This window comes from Eulemur rufifrons, chromosome 19 (genome assembly GCF_041146395.1).
Source record: "Eulemur rufifrons isolate Redbay chromosome 19, OSU_ERuf_1, whole genome shotgun sequence".
In the NCBI taxonomy this organism is placed as follows: Eukaryota; Metazoa; Chordata; class Mammalia; order Primates; family Lemuridae; genus Eulemur; species Eulemur rufifrons.
In genome coordinates this window covers 61,330,301-61,353,099 of record NC_091001.1, presented here as the reverse complement: position 1 = coordinate 61,353,099, position 22,799 = coordinate 61,330,301, and the positions used below count along the sequence as shown (strand labels likewise).

General features: G+C 34.6%; 1 protein-coding gene across 2 annotated transcripts in view; it reads right to left on the bottom strand.

Moving 5' to 3' along the window:
* Positions 1-162: 162 nt before the first annotated feature.
* GFPT1 (glutamine--fructose-6-phosphate transaminase 1) overlaps positions 163-22,799 on the bottom strand; it is a 43,791-nt gene continuing 21,154 nt past the window's right edge. Inside the window, exons 6-20 of one of the 2 annotated variants that reach the window (XM_069495318.1) lie at positions 22,449-22,583; positions 20,843-20,904; positions 19,777-19,856; positions 19,498-19,551; positions 16,276-16,381; positions 14,376-14,539; positions 13,025-13,120; positions 11,919-12,016; positions 8,991-9,111; positions 8,473-8,630; positions 3,668-3,782; positions 3,286-3,413; positions 2,535-2,702; positions 1,594-1,755; positions 163-967 (exon numbers count right to left, since the gene is read on the bottom strand). In XM_069495318.1, coding sequence (XP_069351419.1) covers positions 923-967; positions 1,594-1,755; positions 2,535-2,702; positions 3,286-3,413; positions 3,668-3,782; positions 8,473-8,630; positions 8,991-9,111; positions 11,919-12,016; positions 13,025-13,120; positions 14,376-14,539; positions 16,276-16,381; positions 19,498-19,551; positions 19,777-19,856; positions 20,843-20,904; positions 22,449-22,583 — 1,692 coding nt within the window. In that variant the 3' untranslated portion in view covers positions 163-922. The remainder of the gene's footprint in view (positions 968-1,593; positions 1,756-2,534; positions 2,703-3,285; positions 3,414-3,667; positions 3,783-8,472; positions 8,631-8,990; positions 9,112-11,918; positions 12,017-13,024; positions 13,121-14,375; positions 14,540-16,275; positions 16,382-19,497; positions 19,552-19,776; positions 19,857-20,842; positions 20,905-22,448; positions 22,584-22,799) is intronic. The other variant, XM_069495320.1, reaches the window with a different exon arrangement.

The following is a 22,799-nucleotide window of genomic DNA, read 5'->3' as shown; positions in this document are numbered from 1 at the left end:
ATTTAATTTAAAACATCTGACAGCAGCTTTGTGTTGCGATTTCAAAGAACAAGATAAAATATGTCATTCAGCAGTCATTTAAAAAATAAAAGACTACAGATACAAGGAAATAAAAATCACTTTTAAGAGATGAAAACACAAGGAGTAGGATACCCACATGAACATTATCGCATCTTCAAATTTAAAATCTTATTGTCAGTTGTCCAAAGCAGCTCCAATTTAAAGTTTGTGCTATGAAATTGTGCAAATATCTTCTCTCAAGGGTTGGAGAACATCAATGCACTACTACAGTTTGCTTTCTAAATTACCTTCATCTACAGATAAAAGGCAACAAGTTTGAGAAACTAACACTAACTGAACTTACAGACATAAATTCCACCAAGAACATTTTTCAGTTTTTAAGTTTTACAGTTTGATTTAAAAACAAAACAGAAACAAGCTTCAAAATAAATCACAGCATCTTTTCTTTATATATAACTTAGCAAAACCTTCACTTAACATCCAAGTATGAGCATACATTGCCATTGGCTTTAGATATTCCAATTAAATGCACTACTCTTTCATTGATCTGAATGAAGAGAAGCATGGTAAACAAATGCTAATTATTTTTAAAACATACTATCCTCTCAGATTGAAGTGGAGGGTCCAGAAACTCAACACCCAGCATTCTTTAAAGAAAATAACAGCTAAATTCTTTCTGATACAGATTCCAATATAGATTCCATTATTCAAACTCCTCCACGAATTACTGGAAAAATATAAGAGGTAATTTCACAAAAATCACAAATTGAGTGAAATAATTATAACTGATATATAAATGAGCATTTACTTTAAAAAGGCTTCAAGGGTAATATTTTAAATCAAGGTTTTAAATACAAAAGGTGTCTTGTGTTGCCTAATCATCCAGCGATCCAGATGTTCTTTACTCTACAGTTACAGATTTGGCAAGATTCCGTGGGAAATCAACCTGCAAAAAAAAAGCAAGATTTGAGAGATTTATACAGATTGGGGAGAGGAGGGTTTGCTATAAGCAAATTATTTTTGTTTATAAAAACAGAAAACAGTATGTTCATTAACCATTTTTATTATAGACTACAAAGAATTAATTAGAAAATAAAATCACACAATGTATGATTGTGTGATTTCTCACACAGAAAGAGTTGCTGTGGTTCTCTATGGAGGTGGCAGTCCTCACAGGCAACATTAAAAACATAAGAACAGAATGTTTTGGTGGCCACAATGACTGGGGGGCAAAGGAATGCTAAAACTCCTGCAATGTGTGGGACTGTTCGAAATACCAAAGAATTGTCCTGCCCAAAATGCCACCAGCTACTCTATGGAGAGAACACATGGAGGTTCCCCAAAGAGAGTCAAAATCTTGGAAGTGACTTCCAAGGTTCCTTTTCAAGTTCTATGGGTAACAAGACGTAGTGATGTAACCTACAAATTGGGCCATGAGAATATAACAGCTGACAGATACATATTTGAAGGATTTCTCAAATGCTAATATTAAAAAATTTAAGAAAAAAAAACTGTAAGAATGTACTCAAGTGAAAAACCAACCCAAGATTTCTGCAGTGGTAGACCACTTACATCATAGCCTCTCAGCACAGCAAGGTGGAAAGCCAGCAACTGCAAGGGGATCACACTGAGGATGCCCTGCAAGCAGTCCACTGAGTGGGGCACCTTGATTGTTCTTTTTGTGTTCTTAATGGTCTCAGTATCCTCCTTATCACAAATCACCACAGGGCGCCCCTGGAAAAGAAAAGCACACACATATGTCTATGCACGCACACATATACAAAATCACCGGTAAGCAATGGCAGGGCTATATAGCATGTGAATGTGCAAATTTTGCACTGCATAATCCACATGTGGCCTCAGTGACGCTTATTTAAACCCTTAATACTATATGGTAAGTCTAACGTAACGTTACAAAGAAATGGAAGATTTGTGGCATTTAGTAATTTGTTTAAACTCACATTAAAAAATACCAGGCTTATTACTTAAATCCAGGTCTGCCTACCTTCGAAGCTCAAGTTCATTACTACTACAAAGCTCATGGGAGTCATATCTTTTGGGATTTATTTATAAAGCCAACTGATCTGAAGAAAACACAATTAAACACAGCATTTGTAATTTTTTTTTTTAACTTCTGACTTACATAATTGGAAAGCACCTGTAATGTTAACGTAAAATCTGTTAGGTTTCTTCAGAAATACATATTTAAGAATATTAAATTAAAATGGAGCAGCATATGTTCATTGAAAGAGGACAGGATGTGGAGACTAAGACCTCAGTTTTGGTCTCAGTTCTGTCCATTATGAGACCTATGAGCTGGGTCCTGTCAAAACTCGGAGTATTTGATTTCTCACATGTAAACCTCAAAGGCTGTATTCCAAAGCAAATGAGTTAACAAGAGTAATCATGTTTTGTAAGTCACCTATCTGGCACTGGTGTCATGAAATTCAAATAAGCTTTAGTAAATCCACCCTTAGATCCCCAAGGTGTCCTCACAGCCTCCCCTGGCTTACCTGCCGAGCAACCACCTGCTGAAAAGCATTCTGACACTTGGCATAAGTGTGATCTCTCATGATGATCATGATAACAGGCATCAGCTTATCCACCAAAGCCAGGGGGCCATGTTTCAACTCCCCAGCAAGGATGCCTTCAGAGTGCATGTAAGTAATTTCTTTGATTTTCTAACAGGAAAGAACCAGATTAGTCCTTAGTCTGTTTTTCAAAAATCCATCCTTCAGTAATTATTATATAAAACATATAAGTTAAGCCACTATTTATCCAAAAGTATTAAAAGACCACTGATCTGTAAATATAACTAACAAGTGAATATTAATAGATCACTATATTTATTATGTCAACAAGTACTAGGAAGTTTTAAAGCTCCACAAGGACTTTTTGAAGGTTTTAGATTATCATGAACATATTCATATTTCTTTATAACTGTTCTCCTACTTGTTTCATGTTTGACCTCAATTAAATTTCTTATCTAAAGAACTTAATCCTTATTTTATTCACATTTGGACAACAGATTAACCTGAGTTACTTGCTAAACCCAAGTTATCATGCAAAAATTTATTCTTCTTGGTTTCTCAGTTTTAAATTAAGTTCTCTATTGCATTTTCTCAAGGTAAAACAAACTACAATGCATAAATAGAGAGGCATTTTTAAAAGTTCCACCTATTTCATTGATTTATTTAAAAGTACAACTATGTGCCAGTTCCATAAGTCAAGAGACTGAAATTAATTGTAAGTGAGAAAACTTACCAGCGCCCCTTCAAGACAAGTAGCATAATGATAGCCCCGTCCCATTATCAGGACTGACTTCTGATGATAAAGTTCTGTTGCCAGTTTCTGAATTTCATCATCCATGCTTAGTACTTCCTTAATCAAATCTGTTAAAAAGTAGTATTAGCAAAATATATGAAAAAAGGACAATAAACTGAACAGCTATAATAATATATTGGTAGCAACTAACAAAAGACAAATGTTTCTGTTCTTCTGTAGTATCAGTGTGGGATTTTTTAACACATGGGAGCAAAACAGAAAGATCTTACTAAATAGCTACAAGCCCCAGATTCAAGGATAAGAACTTTATCTATTACCCACTCTTAGACAACTTAAATGTAATATGTGAATATCTTTGTACCAGGCAGCCGTTTCAATCCGAGCATGATCTCTTTGCGTCTCTCTTGCATGGAGATCCTGTCATCACACATCATAAGGGCAAACATCACAAGGGATACAAACTGGCTGGTATAAGCCTGAAACACCACAAAAAAGCAGGAGAATTAGATGCAGTTGCATCTTAGGAATTTATAAATTTTAATTTTAAAAATGATTAAAATAAACAAAATTCCCATTGGTTTTACAGTATATATTGTCCATCTTTTAAGAACAACATTAGTAACAGTGAACTGAACCAGTACCTAGGGAATCTATCACTATTCTCCTTTTCTGAATCTCTAACAAATGACTTACTTAACCTTTATTTCTCAGATGTAAAAGCAAAACACCTTATAATGCATGGGATTCTTATGAAATCCCTAATACTCCTGAGAAAGGAAAGGAAACATGTCAAAGGAAGGTGAGCTGAGAGAGCAAATTTCCATGTGCCTAACCAAATTCAGTTTTTGATATAAGTTCAAAGGCAGGGGCTTGAGGAACTCTTCTTGGAGTACTTGCACTGGTATTGTTGGATTTTTTAAAAATTACTCTTTACCTTTGCCTATTGCCTGTCCTTCACCCTCACTTTTTTTTTAAGTTTGGCTAAGAATTTAAAAAGTAAGTTCAATTGTAAAAAAGTAGATACATTAAGAATAATCTTCAATCCTATTAATAGGAATTACATTAATATGCTATTAATAACATTTGTGAATGTTATTACCTTCTAGTTTTTACTTTTTTCTTTCTTTACATTGTCAAGAAAATTAATTATTAGGTACAATTTAACTTGCTTTTATTCCTCATTAACAGTCCGGTACAAGTACTTTCCCAAGACAGAACTCACTCTCTCCTTTCAGTGGTGTGTAAATAACCTTGAGCAGTTTTCATTTCTTTAGGTCTCAGATGCACATGCACTTTCATATCTTTCCCAAGTAGATATTTTCCATTTAAAGAGAGAGAGAGAGTGTGTGTTTGTGTGTGTGTGACAGAGAGAGAGAGAGAGAGAGAGAGGCTTACATGCTGAATTTCTATTACTCTTCTCTGGATAAGGGATTACTTCATTAGTGAATAATTCCCTGTCATAATGTGGATAACGGGACTCCATCTATAATAAAATCAGCCTGCTAATGGGCCTTACCTTCACACCAGTTAAATAAGACTCCCTGTTTCCTCCTGCTGTACTTCCCAACTTCCAGCTATTCATCTGGTCCTCCACAACTACCTGTCCCTGTATGCCTATTATGTTCCACTGGCAGATAGGAATTTTTCCCCTTAGCACTGAAGTAGATTTGGAATCCCTTACCTCCAAGTCTAATTAGCACATCTATAATTCTAAATTCCAGTCCCTCTAGTCTATCTCTTCCTATTGTGGTTTACTTTTCAATAAACCAATTAATCACAAAATATACTACCAAGGCAGAGAGACACACACAGTATCTTGGATCCCTGGAATACCTAAACTGTTTCCAATCCAAACAAGTATTCCAGTTCCTCCAGTCCATATATAACTATTAATAAAAATGTTATTCTACAAACTAGTGTTTCTCTGTTTAGACTGAAAACATCTCGACATTGGTTTTTATGTACAAATATTGAACAGAGTTAACTTTAATGTATTTATTTTTCCACTGCATTACTATTAGTTTCATTTCTAATTTCAATTTCATATTTTTCGTGTCATCAATACATACCAGAAAATTATGAGAAAAATAAGCTACTTCCCACATTTAGAATCTACTGAGGTTTGAAAGAATTTACCAGGAAATGTTGATTCTGAACTTTTAAATTTGGGTTTTTCTTTTTATTCAGCCAAAAACAAAATTACATTGGTTTTTTTTTTTTTTTAAATCAACAAAAGTCAGCACTGTGGTGAAATTCTAAACACCTGCAATAACATAAGAAAATTGCTGAACATGCACGCTTATACCCATCAACTCCTACAGAAATATCAAATTATCTATGGTCTGATAATATGAGAGTCCATAATATCCCTCTAATCCTGACAATTTTTCAGGCAAAGTTGGGCATTTATAAGCAAGATCACAGAATTCTTCTGCTCGCTCCATCACTGGGCCCAGGGATCAGGATCTATGATCAACTTCTTTGATTATCCATTAATATAAAAACTTACATCTTCCATTCAGAAATAGTCTATGACTAAATATCTCAAAACTTACTTTACATTAACTCCAAGCCCAGAAAATCTAAGACAGTTAAAGAAAACAAAATTACTTCAGAATCCAAGAAAAATGAAAGTAACACTAAATTACCATACCTAGTTATATTTTTGTGTCATTTTTTAAAGAGATTAAAGTATATACTATAAAAAATGCTTATTTTTCTCCTGCAAGATGTAATCATTGGAGGAAAGTGGGTGAAGAGAGCATGGGACTTCTCTGTGCTATCTTTGCAACTTCCTATAAATCTATAGTTATGTCAAAATAAAAAGATTTTTTAAAAAGAACTTGCAAAAAGAAAGTACTGACCCAATGAACAAATGAACGAATCTCAAAAACTTCTTGCTAAATGAAAGAAGCCAGACACAAAAAATATATATTATACAATTCCATTTATAAGAAATTTCTGGAAAATGACATAATATAGTAAGAGAAAATAGCAGTTGTGAGGCTAGAGGGGGAGTGAGAATTGACTGTAAAGAGACACAAAGGAATTTTTCAGAGTTTAGTTTCCTAAAAGCGGACTGTGGTAATTGCCGCACAGCCAAATAAATTCACTAAAACTGTACACGTTAAATTGATGAATGTTACGGTATGACAATGAGACCTCAATAAAACTGCACGAAAAAAGTTAATGGTAGAATCTAGGTGGTGTGTATATATGGGTGTTAATGTAAAATTTTTAAAACTCTGCTGTATGTTTGAAAATCATCACAATAAAATGTTGAGGAAAATTAGAAGTTCTCATAAACAAAAGAATTAGAAATTTTAAAAAACAGTATTTCCCTTGGCACTTCACAGTTCCAGAAAGATTTTATAAAAAGCTAAGTCGACAGCATCCATTCAGTCACATAATCCCATATCCCACATACATCACGCTGAAGCCCTTGTTTGACAATGTTTTATGAATGAAGGGCCCTGGGGTTTCAATTCCCCAATCAATGTTGTCTGTCTACACATTGCTTCAAAAATCCATAAGCTGCTGCTGAGAGCAACTGGTTATTTATTCAGCCACGGGATAGAAACCCAAGCACAAATATCTTATGTGTTTTAATTAACTATATGGGGAAAATTCAAGTTTCAGCTATCTATAAGTTATAGTATTAGCAATATCAAAACACCCAAGAAATAAAAGCCTCACTCAAGAGTTTTTATATAAGAATCACAAATTTTCCATAAAAAATTCTCCATGAGATTCTTCACGAGAAAAAAAATTTAAATGTGGTTATGTACACAGTAACATCATCTTCCACAGCCTTTAATTAAACTCAAATCCACCAATACCCAAATATCTTATTAGATAATCAGCAGGCAATAAAGCAGAAAAACATATATTGAGAAATGAAAATTTGAAATCATAAAAAAGAATAGACTTGTGGAGGGATAACATCTTTTGCATCTATACAACTTTCTACAATTCCTATTTTTATTATGATTACTAAATTTATGGACATCCCAATTTCAAAGGGCAAAGTAGTCTGACTAGGCCTTTTTTTTTTTGAGAGATAGGGTCTCACTATTTTGCCCAGGTTGGATTCGAACTCATGGGCTCAAGTGATCCACCTGCCTCAGCTTCCCGAACAGCTAGGATTACAGGCATGTGCCACTGTGACCGGCTTTACTATGCTTAAAAAAAAAAAAAAAAAAAAAAAGAAAAGAAAAGAAAGTACTTTTAAACCTCCACAGGGTAGTATCTAAAGAGAAACAGATATCATCACACAATACTCATTTTTTTTAATTTTTTCTAAATTGCCAAATTTTATACAAAAGGTGTACTTCTCCTTACAAACTTTCAAAATGCAGTAAGTATATTTTGACATATTTATTAGAAACCATAAATATGTAAATAAAAATTTAATAAATTATTAGATTAAACTGGATGTTTCTAATTTTTAACTTTTCTAATTCCTAACTACACTCAATTTAAAAAAGAGGATGTCATATACTTACTATGTATACCACTGCATCTGGCTGGAGGATAATAAATGATGAATGGAGATAGCCAGCAGAGATCTTTTCAAAGTGGACTTATGTTATATACATTTGTTCCTTTTAAAATCTAAGGATTGGGGCTGGGCTTGGTGGCTCATGCCTGTAATCCTAGCACTCTGGGAGGCCGAGGCGGGTAGATCGCTCGAGGTCAGGAGTTCGAGACCAGCCTGAGCAAGAGCGAGACCCTGTCTCTACTAAAAAATAGAAAGATATTATCTGGACAACTAAAAATATATAGAAAAAATTAGCCGGGCATGGTGGCACATGCCTGTAGTCTCAGCTATTCGGGAGGCTGAGGCAGAAGGATTGCTTAAGCCCAGGAGTTTGAGGTTGCTGTGAGCTAGGCTGACACCACGGCACTCTAGCCCAGGCAATAGATAGAGACTCTTTCTCCAAAAATAAAAAAACAATAAACTCTAAGGATTGGGAATGGGGAGGATGACACGTCTCTTATCTATTATTGACCCTTCAGTCTTACAGTAATTACAATGATTAATAAAATATATGAGTTCTGTAACTGCTAACAAATGAAAAATATAATATAGACTAGTCTGCAAACTAGTCTGTTTCACCAACACTATGATTAAGTAATCACCAGAGAAATAAGTCAAGAATTTACCTTGGTACTGGCCACGCCAATCTCAGGACCAGCATTAATGTGAACTCCACAATCTGTCTCCCTTGATATAGAACTGCCGACCGTGTTTGTGATCCCCACAGTTAAAGCTCCTCTCTCTTTAGAGTACCGAAGAGCCATCAGGGTATCTGCTGTCTCACCTGGTAAAAAGTATGACAAAAGTAACACATAGAGCAGTAGCTTATGCTGTTTCTTAGATGCAAAAACAAATTGACCACACTTGCAACAATATCACTTGTTTTAAATAAAATATAAAACATGCACTTAAAAAAATTTATAAGACTTTTAGTAATAAGCTTTTTAGGGTCTCTGTTCCTTGTTTTTGAAAATTCAGCTGTTTGAGCATAAAAGGTGTTCATTATATAATATTAAAATAAACCTATGTTAGTCAAGTCATCTATAATACCAGTTTATCTTACATTATCAGTTTTTGCCAAGATATCATAGAATTATTAGAAAGAATGACTTTCTTTCCCTTCAAGTCTTTAAAATTAACATACCTGATTGACTAAGGAAAAAGCAAACATCATCTCGAAAGACTGGCGTGTTTCTATCCAAGAAGTCACTGGCCAGCTCCACCATCACAGGCAACTCAGTCAACTCCTCAAGAACTTGACGTGTCTGCAAAGAAAAGATGACTTGGTCACAGAACTTTCCTTCAAATACTCTTTCGCTGGACTTCTTTAGACTCAATGCATAGTTTTCACTTTTTCTAATTATAAAAATGATACATTGTATAATGTTAGAAAATATGAAAAATACAGATTAAAGTATGAAAAATAAACTAAAAATAATCAAAATCCTACCACCCAAGAGACAGGCACTGTTAACATTTTAACACAAGTCTCTTTAGAAAACTATCAATGCATACATTCTTGTAAGCAAACACCCATATAAAACATTTTGAGAAGTGGAAAAAGCACTGTTCTGAGTCAGTTTGTGTGTTATCTCTAACTTCCAAATTTTTAATCTCTAAAATGAAAATTCATATAATACCCATGTCACTGAGGGATTTCAAATGAGAAAACAGATGTACAAATACTCAGGGAAAAATTAAACCCCTTAAAAATGCAATATATTCATAAGTAGACCCATTTCCCAAAAAAAGTCAATACATTTAGAAATCCTGTTTAAGAGGGCTTATTATTTTCAAACTTTACATGTAGTATTAGAGGGGGAGGGGAAAAAGAAGGGTTTAGTATGCTTCTGTTAAAAGGGTGCCTTAATATCCATTTTACTAAATTTCCATTCTGATTACATTTCTTTCACTCTACACATCAGAAAATTAAAAACAACAGAAAAATAAACTTTTAGGCAGCAAAGACTTCAGGCCTGACCAATGTATACATTTACTGTTGCTTTAATATTAACTCTAGAGATCACCTATCCGACAGCATTTAACTGGACAGCATTTAACTGGCGTCTGCAGGCAAGTGGCCCTGGCCATCCCTTATGCATCTCTGCATTCCTCCTTCCCGGCAACAAAGACCTTAAAGGTGCCCTTACTTCACAGCCCTTTAACTTTCGCTTGCCCACAAATTTAAACAGAATTGTTTTGTTCTATTTGGTTCCCCAAAGGATATTAAATAACTTTGGTTTGGCAAAGTCATTTTAACATTATAACATCCTGTACAGAAAGTCTTTGAAGATAAAATGCTCCTGTTTTTAATTATCCTTTTCCATTGAAGTATTTATTTACTAATTATACACAAATTAAGTTACTGACATTAAAATACTAAATGTTTCCTTCAAACAAATGTAAATTGAACTTTTTACTGCGGTTTACAATATGTTACATTGGAATCACAGTCTCCAAAATAAAAAGAGAAAGATACAAATCTGGCAACTTGCCAGATATTTAAAACTAACAGACCCCAAAAAAGTAATCTCAGGATTTATCTGTACAATAGGTGGTTCTTTCAGTGGAAGCAATTCTTTATAAACACACAGAATGACATATTTTCATCATAAGAGAAGAGTAACCCTATAAATTCCATTGCATGCTGCTATAAAACCTAGAGACAAAATTTTGAAAAGCATACTAACTATACTTAGAATAGTTAGAGTGTAGTCAGTTATTTTTCAGGATACAAGGATATACGAAAAGAAAGTCATGCAAATGTGTCCATTCACGTCTGGTCCCACGAAAAAAAAACAAAAAAAAAAAAAACCAGAACAGAATTAATGGAATTAATGGCTATTTTGAATAATAAACCACAGAGGGGATTTCTAACATTTATTAACTATAGTCCTGGCATCCGCACAAACTATAATTTAAAAAACCTTCTATCATCTCCTATTTCAGAATTAGAGAATTCTAACAGCATATAATTCCTATCTCAAAATTCAGGCTTACCATTAGATGAAGCATTCAATCAAATATATTTCTGAAAAGAGGGTTCATTTATTAATATAAACCACCACTAAATTAGCCCATCCCTTCTTTAATTTATACTAATATCTTTAATTCATTATTTCCATGCTTAAAATAATGACTTTTTTAGACTTCTCCACTTCAACACCGTACAGACTTTCCTTTTAGGACCATGTACTTTCTTAGGGGGAAGGAGAGCAGGAGGGAAGGGGCGTGAGGTGAGAGGTGGGGGCGGTGGGGGGAGGATGGCAGGTAAAGGCTTTAGAGAGGAACAAAGCTTATTAAGATGCAAAGGCTACTGACCAGATAGTTTCACTCACTAGTCAAGTGACTGGCTCCCGATAAATATTTATGCTCTAGCAAATAAAAATTTATGTCATAAACTTTGGGAATCAACCTCAAAAGCAGAAACTGAATGCAAAGGTCTTCCATACTTATGAGTTTACATCAACAGCACATAAATGGTCTCTTTATAAGGAAACTACATGTATATCTGATTTATTGGACTAAAAGACTAATATTTCTATGCTTCTGCACTGACAACCGATATACATCTTTAACACAGAATTTCAGCTTCCAAAATAACAATTTAAAGAACAAAGTCTGACAAAAAGCAGACTTCCTTTCTTTGCAGAAATGTGCCCACAAAATAAAATCATGTTGATTTTAACACGTTACCGGCCATCTGTCTGAGGCAAGTAAACAACACTAAGCAAAACCCACTGACTGCTCTTGAACAAGAAGGCATGCTCCCTAGGCTACAAGTCTAGGATGGTACAAAATCTCTCCCCTTCTTGGCTTTTCATGAAGTCACTTGCAGGTGGTCTACCTGTATACCTAAGGACCCTTCTATAGATCTTCCCTTAATAAATAATTCCAAGCAGCTATTAAAATTTCTCCCTCTACTTTCTTGATTTTTGTCATTGCAAACATGAAAAAACACATTTTAACAAAGGTTAGCTTTATTATACATGGTATGTTGATAGGGTACTACTGTTCTGCAGATATCCCCTAATATCCAACTTAACAATTAAAACTTTAGGAAGCCACTTACTGCTACACCAGCATGGTAACTTGTTCCACAAGCAATAAGAATCAAACGCCGACACCTCTGGATTTCCTTAATGTGATCCTTCAAACCACCCAAATTCACTGAAATAAAAGTTTGTGTATATAATTATTTAGGAAATAACCATGTGAAATAGGCAATCATTTTTTATGAGCATCCACTGCCAATATGAGAAATAACACTGCCCTGTTAAAGAATTCATATTCCTCTTAGGAAGCAGAGTTCTCTAGAGTTTTGAAAAGTAAATTAAATAGGTCACAACTTAATTGGCCACATGAACTTATAACTAACCTAACTCACCCTCCTACCTGCCCACACAATTACAGTATTTATCTCATTCCACTTGGTCATTTTTACAATCTTCTCTTTAGATTAAAGGTTATCTTAAAGGCAAAATACAAACACAGACAACAAACAGATCAGTAGATGCCAAAGGCCAGAGTTGGAGGAGGGGCTGACAACAAAGGGGCACAAGGGGATTTCTGGAGTGATGGAACTGTTCTACATCTTGACACAGTAGAGGTCAGGATTATGACCATGGTGTGGAAGTTTGTCAAAACTCAGAATTATACACTAAGAACAGTGAATTTGATATCTCAACAAACCTGCCTAGAAAAAAATGTATCTGTTATGTTCATTTCCCCTCCAGTGCCTGAAACAAGCCTCTGTCTGCAATATAAACCCACTCTCCTCCCAGCCTTTGCCATCTCAGAAAATGCCATCACCATTCACCAAACTGCTCCAACCAGAACGTCAGTGTCATCCTTGACTGGCTCCTATACCTTCACATCCACCTTCAAAACAGAGCTCTGAGGCTGTCACCTAGACCAACACTGCTCCCTGGATGAGACGATGCTCTCTTCTGCTCTCCCCCATTCATCTACTTTCTGTCTCTATGAATCCAGCTATTCTAGGTACCTCATATTAGTGGAATCATATATTAAAAGGACTTTTTAAAGATAGCTGGGCCCTACTAATGGCTGGCAGCCATAGTTATTCTCCTAGGCTATAAAGGACAATGAACTTTCAGGTTGTTAATGGTACCTGCCACAAGAGACTTTGAAATAATAAAATAATTCATATGTAATTACCAGTATAGTCATCAAAGTTGACTCTTCCTCTCATTGTGTTCACGACGGACTCTGGCTGCTCAAAAATTTCCTTCTGCATAAATGAACTAAAGTTGCCTACAGTAACAGAAACCATATAATTAAAACAAAATTTAAAAAAACAAAGAATAAGAATAGAAATTGGTAGACAACTAAAAGTCTATCTCCTTTAACATAATCCTGGTAAATGACATGAAACAAAAGGTAATGCAACACAGAACAACATTTATATATGACTGCCTAAAGGACTGGATGAATGTATCTTACTCTATGTGAAGAAAACGAGCAAGGAGGAAAAATCCTTTATTAACTTCTTTGCCTAAAATGTGCAGTTAGAGCAAAACAGGGGAATGAGACAAGCATAAGTTTTGGAGTCACAACTAGATTTAAATCATGGTTCCAACCTTCACTATCTAAGATGGGGAAATTCCTTAATCTGTAAAATAAAAACAGCAGTTACTTCATGGTGTGGGTAAATGTAGCAAGGGATTCTCACATATGGTAGTTATGCCATAAATGTTAGCTGTTATTCCTACCACAGCCCAGTAAGAAAGGAGAATAAAAATCAAAATCATAATAATCATAATAGTTAACAGAAGCAAACACTACGTAATAGGCTACGTGTCAGGCACTGCTCAAAATAACCTTAATGAGGTAGGTTCTATTATCTCTATTTTATGTAAGAAAACTGAAGCAGAGAGTAAGAGAGTAAGAAGGAAGAGAACACAAACTATATTTATGTTTATAAAGTATCTTTAAAATATCAGGTGTTATTTAAATAATCCATCCCTTTTATTTTAAAATTTATTTATTTTTGAGACAGGGTCTCATTCTGTCCCCCAGGCTGGAGTGCAGTGGCATGATCACAGCTCACTGCAACCTCGAACTCTTGGGCTCAAGAGATCCTCCTGCCTCAGCCCCCAAGGAGCTGGGACTACAGGTGTGCACCATCACACCTGGCCAATTTTTTTTTTTCTGTTTTTTTTGTAGAGGTGGGATTTCACTGCATTGCCCAGGCTGGTCTTGAATTCCTGGCCTCAAATGATGCCCCCCACCCTCAGCCTCCCAAAGTGCTGGGATTATAGGCATGAGCCACTATGCCCAGCCTCAATCTCGTTCTTGTAATGTTAGAAACTACCATGAATTAGTGTGAGGAATATTGTAGGACCAGCAGATAATTTTTCTAAACAATCATCCCTTTTCCTTGGGTTTTCCCTTCACTACTCATGTAGAAGACTCCACTCATCATTATTATTAGATTCAAAAACTAGGACAATAGAATGACTCCTTTCCATTAAGGACGCCAAAGCTATAACATGACAAAAACTTTCACCCTTCATGATCTGCTGGAGTTCCATCTGGAGTGTTTGCACAGCTCGTCCAGGGTGATCTCCTGCAGTTCGTTTAATTCGATGGATAGAAAGACGGCCATCCACCACTGCTGCAACATCATCATCTTCTAGAAAGATAACGCGATTGGTGTGTTCTATAACGGCACTAAAATGTTCAAGGAGATGAACAATCAATAAGGAAGGATCATTATTACAAATTAAACTATCATTAGGACACAACAACCAACTTAAATACAAACTCTACCATCCTACGAAATCTTTGATAAGCTTGTGGCTATCAAGGCCATCCCCTACAGAGGACTGAGAGGGAAGCAGTCATTGTAGACAAAAAATAAATGGATTTCTGCACAGCAACCTAAACCTAATTAGACTAGATCAGAAAGCATGGTTATTTTCTCCTCATTCTATCCATCACCAAATCCTGCAATTTTAACACCCAAATATTTCTCAGAGCTTCCCTCTATGCCCAGCACCACAACCCAGTTCAAGCTACCATCAGCTCCTTGGCTGGACTGCTACAGCAACCTCCTAATTTGTCCACCCATGTTCTCTCTTATCTCCCTCCATCCATTCTTCATTGCTGCCAAAATTGATACTGAAGACAACAACTCTAATCAAGATTTCTACTTCACCCAACAAACCATTTGACGGCTTCCCTTTGGCTCTTAGGAAAACAACAAAATGCCTTAGTGTGACCCTGACACCTCTTTCCTTCTCCAGCCTCATTTCCCACCAAACTTCCTCTCAACTCTATCCCAGCCACACTCACACCCATCCTCAGTGCTCACAGGCTGAGCCATCTGCAGAGAATGAATATTCTTCACTCTACCTCTTCACTTAATTAACTCATAATCTCTCCTCAACTCTCAATTAAAGTATCATTCCCTTAAGGAAATTTACCCACAGGAGGGTGAATCACTTTGTCATAAGCATTCTATAGCTCTTGTCATAACTAGAATTCTACACTTGTGTGATTGTTTAAAATTTGTCTCTTCCATGAAGGAAGAGCTCCTTAAGGACAAGTAATATTTTTATTTTTACTCACCATTATCTCCTGAGGCTACCATACGGTTTTGCTCAGGGTGTGCAGGAATGAAAGAAAAAAGGCTGACAGATCTCTGCAATTCCTGGTTTATTTAAGCCCAAATTGTCAACTCTGTAACAACCTTACTTAATGACATATGTTGGTATTGACCTTACACACCCGCAAAAAATTAAAAAACAGGGAAGCTTCTTTTCCCACTGAATTAATACATTCCCTGAAGTCCTTAATGGCATTATTTTCTCTTTTTTATTATTTCCTCTTATTTTCAGGCACAGTAAATGACTCAAATACTTGTTGACAATATGAGTGATTTTATTTTATCCTTGTTACTATTACTATTCCATTTATAAATGCATCTAAACATCCCACGGGATTTTCCCAAAATGTCTTAGTCTAATACTATTCCTTTATAAAAGTGATTATACTACAATTCTAAATGTAAAATATAAGTGTCCACATTAGACTAAAACTACAACAGTTTGGCAACTATATTTGGTATGATACTAAGCCATTCTACTCCCCAATCTAACATCTTTCCTCTCTACAAAACCTAGGTAAGCCTCCTGAAAGATGAAGAAAGAAACACAAGAGCTTTAAAGTAAATACACTAGAACAAGTTTCAAGGAATATATGTGTTCTTTGTAAACTGACCTAAGTGCTCTGAAGTAAGAGAAAAGTATTCTTATAGTCCCATCTCCAAACAGGTTACCTATATTTCCGTAATTAAGAAAGTTCTCTTATACAGCATGGCTAGATTTATACAAAATAACTTCTCAATTTCCTATAGCTTGAGAAGTTTTACTAAAATTCTCCATGAATCAACTGAAGAAGCTCACCTTGCATCAGAGGCAAAGTAATACTCCACTGCTTTTTCTTCAACAGGGAAAAGGCAAGTTGTGCTGTCCACACGAGAGAGATTGCAGCTTCCTTTCTTATCTTTGCCTGGAGCATACAGTTAACGTGAATTGGCAAACATGTAGAAAATCATGGCCAACACAGAAATATATATAATTTTCTACAATTTCAACAAAAAAACCATAGCAACACAAAATAATTTTAGCAATTTTAAAATGCCAGGTAGATCACCCTACTTCCATGCAATAAGCCAATAAAAACAGACAAAAAGTACAGAGTAAAATAGCAACTATCAAAGAATGCATGGCAGAGAGCAGTGCTACATTATGAATTTTTTAATATTTCTGTTCCAGATAAAAGACAAATAATTTATTAATATTGTTAACTGGCTTTTTAAATTAAAAGTTAGTTTAATCTTTTTTTTCATAGCCCAAGTCATAAAAGCCTATAAATTAATCTTAATTTAACTTTATATACAGATAAGTCTATACCTATGCTTATCACAAAAATTACATGAAAAATATCAAAACTGTGTAAAGAAAAATAAAATGAAGACTAGTAGCAAGTTAACTTTTTTTTTGAGACTAGGTCTCACTTTGTTGCCCAAGCTGGAGTATAGTGGCGCGATCATAGCTCACTGCAGCCCTGAACTACTGGGCCCAAACAATCCTCCTGCCTCAGCCTTCCAAGTAGCTGGGACTATAGGCATGCACCACCACACCCAGATAATTTTTCTATATTTTGTAGAGACAAGGTTTCACTATGTTGCCTAGGCTGGTCTTGAACTCCTGGCCTCAAGTGATCCTCCTGTCTAAGCTGTCTAAAAGTGCTGGAATTACAAGCATGAGCCATCACACTTGGAAAATTTTTATTGCCTCATAACAAAACTTCTCTAGATTTTAACAGCAAGTCACCATAACAAATCAAGCTGTAGTCTACACTAATTCTAATTTTAAAAAAACAAAGATACATATCACTCTCTAACCATGGTATATCATGTGTGGCACCTACTGTTAGAAACAGGAAATACATAAACCAAGAACCCTCATTTCTTATGGTCCTTTTGCAATGGCAAAATCCTTTTTCATTCTAGCACTTCAGAATTCTGGCATCTCTACTGAATTTGTCAAGTCACTGATGAATACCAATTTTTTTCTTTTTTGCTCATTCACAACTAAAATCAAAACTGGAATAGTGAAATTTGACAAATTAGCCAAATATAGAAAAAATCTATTAGTTGAAGTCTATGTAAATGTCCTAGAAACTCAAAAAAGCATCTTTCATTGTCTTTTGACTATTTGGTAAAGAAAATATAAAAAAATAAAAAGTATATTTTAAAAAAAGCACCCTTCCCGAAGGCCAGGACATAGTACACTTTATAACCTAAGGCACAATTGCCAGAGAATACCACAAATATATTTGTAAAACCTCATATTGTAAATATCCTCTAAAATCCACATATAAAGACTTGGCATAATTATTCTTAGAAATATACATCCAAATATGCTAATTACCATGATTTAATCATTACCCATTGTATAAATGTATTGAAATATCACACTGTATCCCATAAATACGTACAATTATGTGTGATTAAAAATAACAAAAGCAAAAAAAAAAATAAATGTACATCCAAAGTTCTCCATCATTTGTGATTAGTTGGTGAGTTTTAAGTAATGAAAACAAAATAGTTCTTTTCCATTCAAATTCAACAGGATAGAAGATACCAAACTTTGAAAAATAAGTATAAGATGACATCCTAGAAAAGGTAACACTATAGAAAAATAACAGATCAGTGTTTTCCAGGGGCTGGAAACAAGACAACGGTTAACTACAGAGGACAGCTTGAGGAACTTTTTGAGTGATGAAATTGTTCTGTATTTTGATTATAGTCATGTTTACACAATTGTTTGCATTTGACAAAACTCATAAAACCACATCAGAAATAGTGAATTTTACAGAATGTACAAAGAGTGAATTAACAGGTAAAAGGAGAACTCAGCACCTGTATATTTTTAAATAAATAAAACTAGTTTTGGTTATAAAATGTCTTAGCGTTGAGTTTCACTATGGTCTTTCTTCAAATATTGATAATTTCATTTTTCAAGTAACCAAGTACATTTTAAAAATGTAAAAGAATTTGAGGTATCACTGCCTATTTAAATGAAAAGAACATTTTTACTTGACATCTGTACGGTTCTCACAATCAACATGCTGTCTTCGCATATTATCTCATCCGATTTAAGTGGAATACAACTTCTATCATCCCTGTCCTACAGATAGAAAGATGGCTTTATTTGGTCAGGGCTCACATTTGGAAAAAACAGCAAAAGCCTGAAAGCCAGAGCCTTTACACAGCCTCTTCAATGAGAGGCTATTCTTTTTAAACTCAACTTCACTGAGCCACAAAATTATTTACCTACTAGGAGCTAGATAAAAAAGGATTTACAGGGAGAAGATAAAAAGAAATTCTAACAATATCTCAGGATTGAAGGTTGTTTGAGTAAATAACTTTCTGCTCTAGATAAAATAGTGAAAGCAGCCACTATCTAAAAATGAATAGGTTTAGAGTACTTTGCTAAATGTTTTTCAAGAAACCAAGAATTACACAATACGAGTTTCAATTTCCTCAACGTAGCACTCCCTGTCTTTTACATGGAAAGTATTTAGTCATAAATAAATGGAAGGAGCACACTGTTGTTTTTTCTATGTAATTGCATTAATAAAATGACCCAGAGTCTGTATAGTGAACGATGTAAATGATTCTAAATTCATATAAAGCCAATCACAATATCAAACATAAATCTAAAAGTAAAATGTCATGCATAAAAGACCATTTAAACATATTTCAGTTAAAAGTTAGGCTAAATTACTCAAATAACTACCATTTAGTTCAAACTATAATAACTTAGCACACAATGCTCTTTTCCTACTCTAAGCATATATCCTAGAACAAAGAAAAAAATACTTTACAACTTCAATTATATTCTCAAATCTAGAGATTTTAATGAAAAGAATTATTAAAAGCGGATTTCTAATGCCAAAAGCAGACAGACAAAATAAATATGTTCTGCAAATTAGAAAAATGTCAAAATGTTTCCCCATAAAAATAAGCATTTTCTTAGAGGCCCAGCACATTCATCCACTCCAAGAACAAAGAATTAGTAAAGAATGAACAAAAGAGTGCAGAGTGCATTTCCCACCTCTTTCTCCCTGTGATCCCCACCATGTGAATTTTGATCCAATCTGAGTCCTAGCTAAGGATATATAACAGAAAAAAAATTCTATTCATCAGAAACTCACAAAAACAAATCTTTTTCATGTCTAGATAGAACTATATATACATACATATATATATATATATATATATATATGGCTCTGACCAAAGGGGTATTTATTCCAACTTAAGGAAAACAATTCTTTATATCTATTGCAGTCAATTTATACATTTTCCCCATGGCATCATGTAGGTGCACTTTTACCTGTTCTGTAGAGTATTGGAATGTGATCAGTAGATAGTTTATGTTCACTCCGAACACCAATCAACAGAGGGCTACCTCGCCTGTAAATGCAAGATTACTCAGAATTAAGCCATTTTTATAAATAATGCACGAATATAAAATTTAAATTAAATGAGCCAACGCTCTTCAAATAATGTTTAAATTTTTTCCATCCAAGCTCAACTTCAGATATAACAAAAGTAGTACATAAACAAATTTTTTTAAAATATTCTATAGCAGGTGTTGGCAAACTGACCCACAGGTCAAGCTTATCTATTTTTGTAAATAAAGGTTTGTTTTATTATTTATTTTTTAGTCGACAAATAAAACTTGTATTATATAAAGTCTTACTGTAACACAGCCATGCCCATTCTTTTATATATTTTCTGTGGTTGCCTTCACACCACAACAGCAAAGTTGAGACTATATGGTCTAGAAAGCCTAAAACACATACTATCTGGCCCATTTCAGAGTTTGTCAACCTTTGGTCTATAACAATGAATTTAAAATTTTTCTCCTTAAATGGAACCTTTCTTTCAATTGTACACAGAATGCCAATATATGAATGTTTAGCACCTTCTCCTTAGTCACTCTGCCTTCAGATTAAAGATACCTCTTTCTTACCAAATTTTAGGGCTCCTCGCTATTCTGAAAAGGACTTCATGACCAAACCTAATATCCTAGCAAAAGGAGTGATGGTACAATTATCAAGGAATCTGTCTAGAATGTATGTTTCCCAAAAATATGAAGGAAGTTAATCTTTTGGACCTGAAGTGGAGAATATTCAATATCCAAATTCATAAAGTAACCATGGTGGCCCGCCCAAAGACAAAAGGCCAATTACAAATGTCAAAATATATTTGCTTTATTAATGGATTCTGTGGAATGGAAGAGTGGTAAGACAATAGAAAAGGAGCATATGAAAATAAATACACTCACACAAATATCTCTAAGAAAGGGCAGAGCCTTTACAGTCCACAGAGAACATGTATAACTCAAATGTTTCAAAATACATGTAATTATTAGTCATTATTAGATTTATACGTACCTTGTACCAACCGCTTGCCCAGGAAAATGAACACTTTTAAATACAAGTGCAAAAGCACCTTCCTATGGAAGGAAAAAAATGCATTAGTAATGTTTATTATAATCAATTATCAAATGTGAAATGCCTCAAACATACTGGCTTCAGTACAGAAATTTTTGGTTTACTCAGTGCTCTTTTGAACTAGTTTATAAACAAGTTTAAATTTTAGGTAAACAGTCCTGAGCTTTGGTATATCCAAGACCTACTTTTTTAACCAAGCCCACTCTCAAAATATGCTAACTAGATTACAGCTCCAAATACAGATCATATATCATATCTCTCATTCTATCAATTAGTAGGGGGAAGATAGAATTAGAAAAGATACCAAGCTCAAAATCCAAAACCTATTCTCTGCCCTAGTAATTGTATACCACAGTTAACTTCTATTCTTTTTGACCTTGATATTAGAGATAATATATATACACAATCACAATTATTAACATGTATATGATACCACCCCATCAACCCAACCTCCTCAGGAATAGGGCCTAAAGAAATAAAGAACAGATAAAGGAGGAACATGAGATAGGTGAGGGAAGAGCCACCATAGAGCACAAACTGGATTATACAATGGATAGAAGAGAAAGCCTACTACAAACAAGAAAAGGCTGGGAAGGCACACTACTCTGCCTTGGCTAAAGAGAAGAACAGGCCTCTATGTTCTCCATCTTTCTGATCCATTTTGCTAAGATTTGGGCAGGGGTGGGAAGTGAGCGTTGGACCTTAGTAGGAAGCGGTAAAGGGCTTTTAAATAAGAAAGCTACAGTTACGAGTGGGGGAGGAGAGTGTCAGTATTACTACAAACTTGGACTTCTGTGAATCTTTGATGTCTTTAATCTTTAATTAGGAAAACTGGGATGGGATCAAAAAGAATACTGCTTTTCTCTTGGGCTGGGAAATACTTTTCTATAGAGGCACAGAGCCAAGGAAAAGTACCCAAAAGGAAAAATAAGTAGCTGGCTATGCTGGCTCAGGAACATGCAGACATTAGCCTAGAATAAAGACTATAATTCACTGAAGCTGCTCTTGTGCTAAGTTATTGGTTGGGAAGAACACTTGAGGGAGCAGGAAGCAAGAGAGTGATGAATCTTCCATGTGTGTACTGTGTACATGTTCATGTGTGGTGTGTTTGGGTTTGTATGTATGTATGCAGTTTTTAGACAAACTTAGATTTTGGATTATTTTTTATTCCTACGACACTAAACTATAATGAAATAAGTAGAATTTTAAGTAGGGGGGGGTCAATAATTCAAACAACCAGTCTCTCTCAAAAGTATACAAGTTGAATAGTTTTCACTTATTTACCTATTTATGTGTGTATATATAGTTACCTATTTATGTGTATATATGTATTTACCTATTTATATTTACCTATTTATGTGTGTGTGTGTGTGTGTATATACACACACACACACACACACACACACATATGAAATAAATATATACATATGAAATAAAAGCCAAAAATTCCCAAGGAATTAGCATAGTTCATGCTTATCAAACAATTTTAACACAGTTTCTTGTGATTAACATTGGCATAATTATCTTTGAAAGCATGGTTTAATACCAGTTGTTGAATAACTCTCTCCACCAAGGTAGTAAAACTGGTATCTTGACTTTCCCGATTGTCATACATATACTTAACAAGCTTGGCAATTGTCTCTGTGTCTGTTTCAGATTCAAAGTCATAGCCTTTGCTTTCCTGTGAAGGGAAAAAATTGACACATTTAAGGAAATATTCATAACATTCAAATCTTTTCTACAGAATTGCTCCCTTAAAACCTCACTAACTAATTTCTAACATTTTTTGAACACCATATCCCATTAGGTATTATTTAAAATTTAGGTCACCATGTGAAATATAATGAAATATATAATGCTCACAAAGTTCATAAAAAATATGATTTGTTTTCTGATG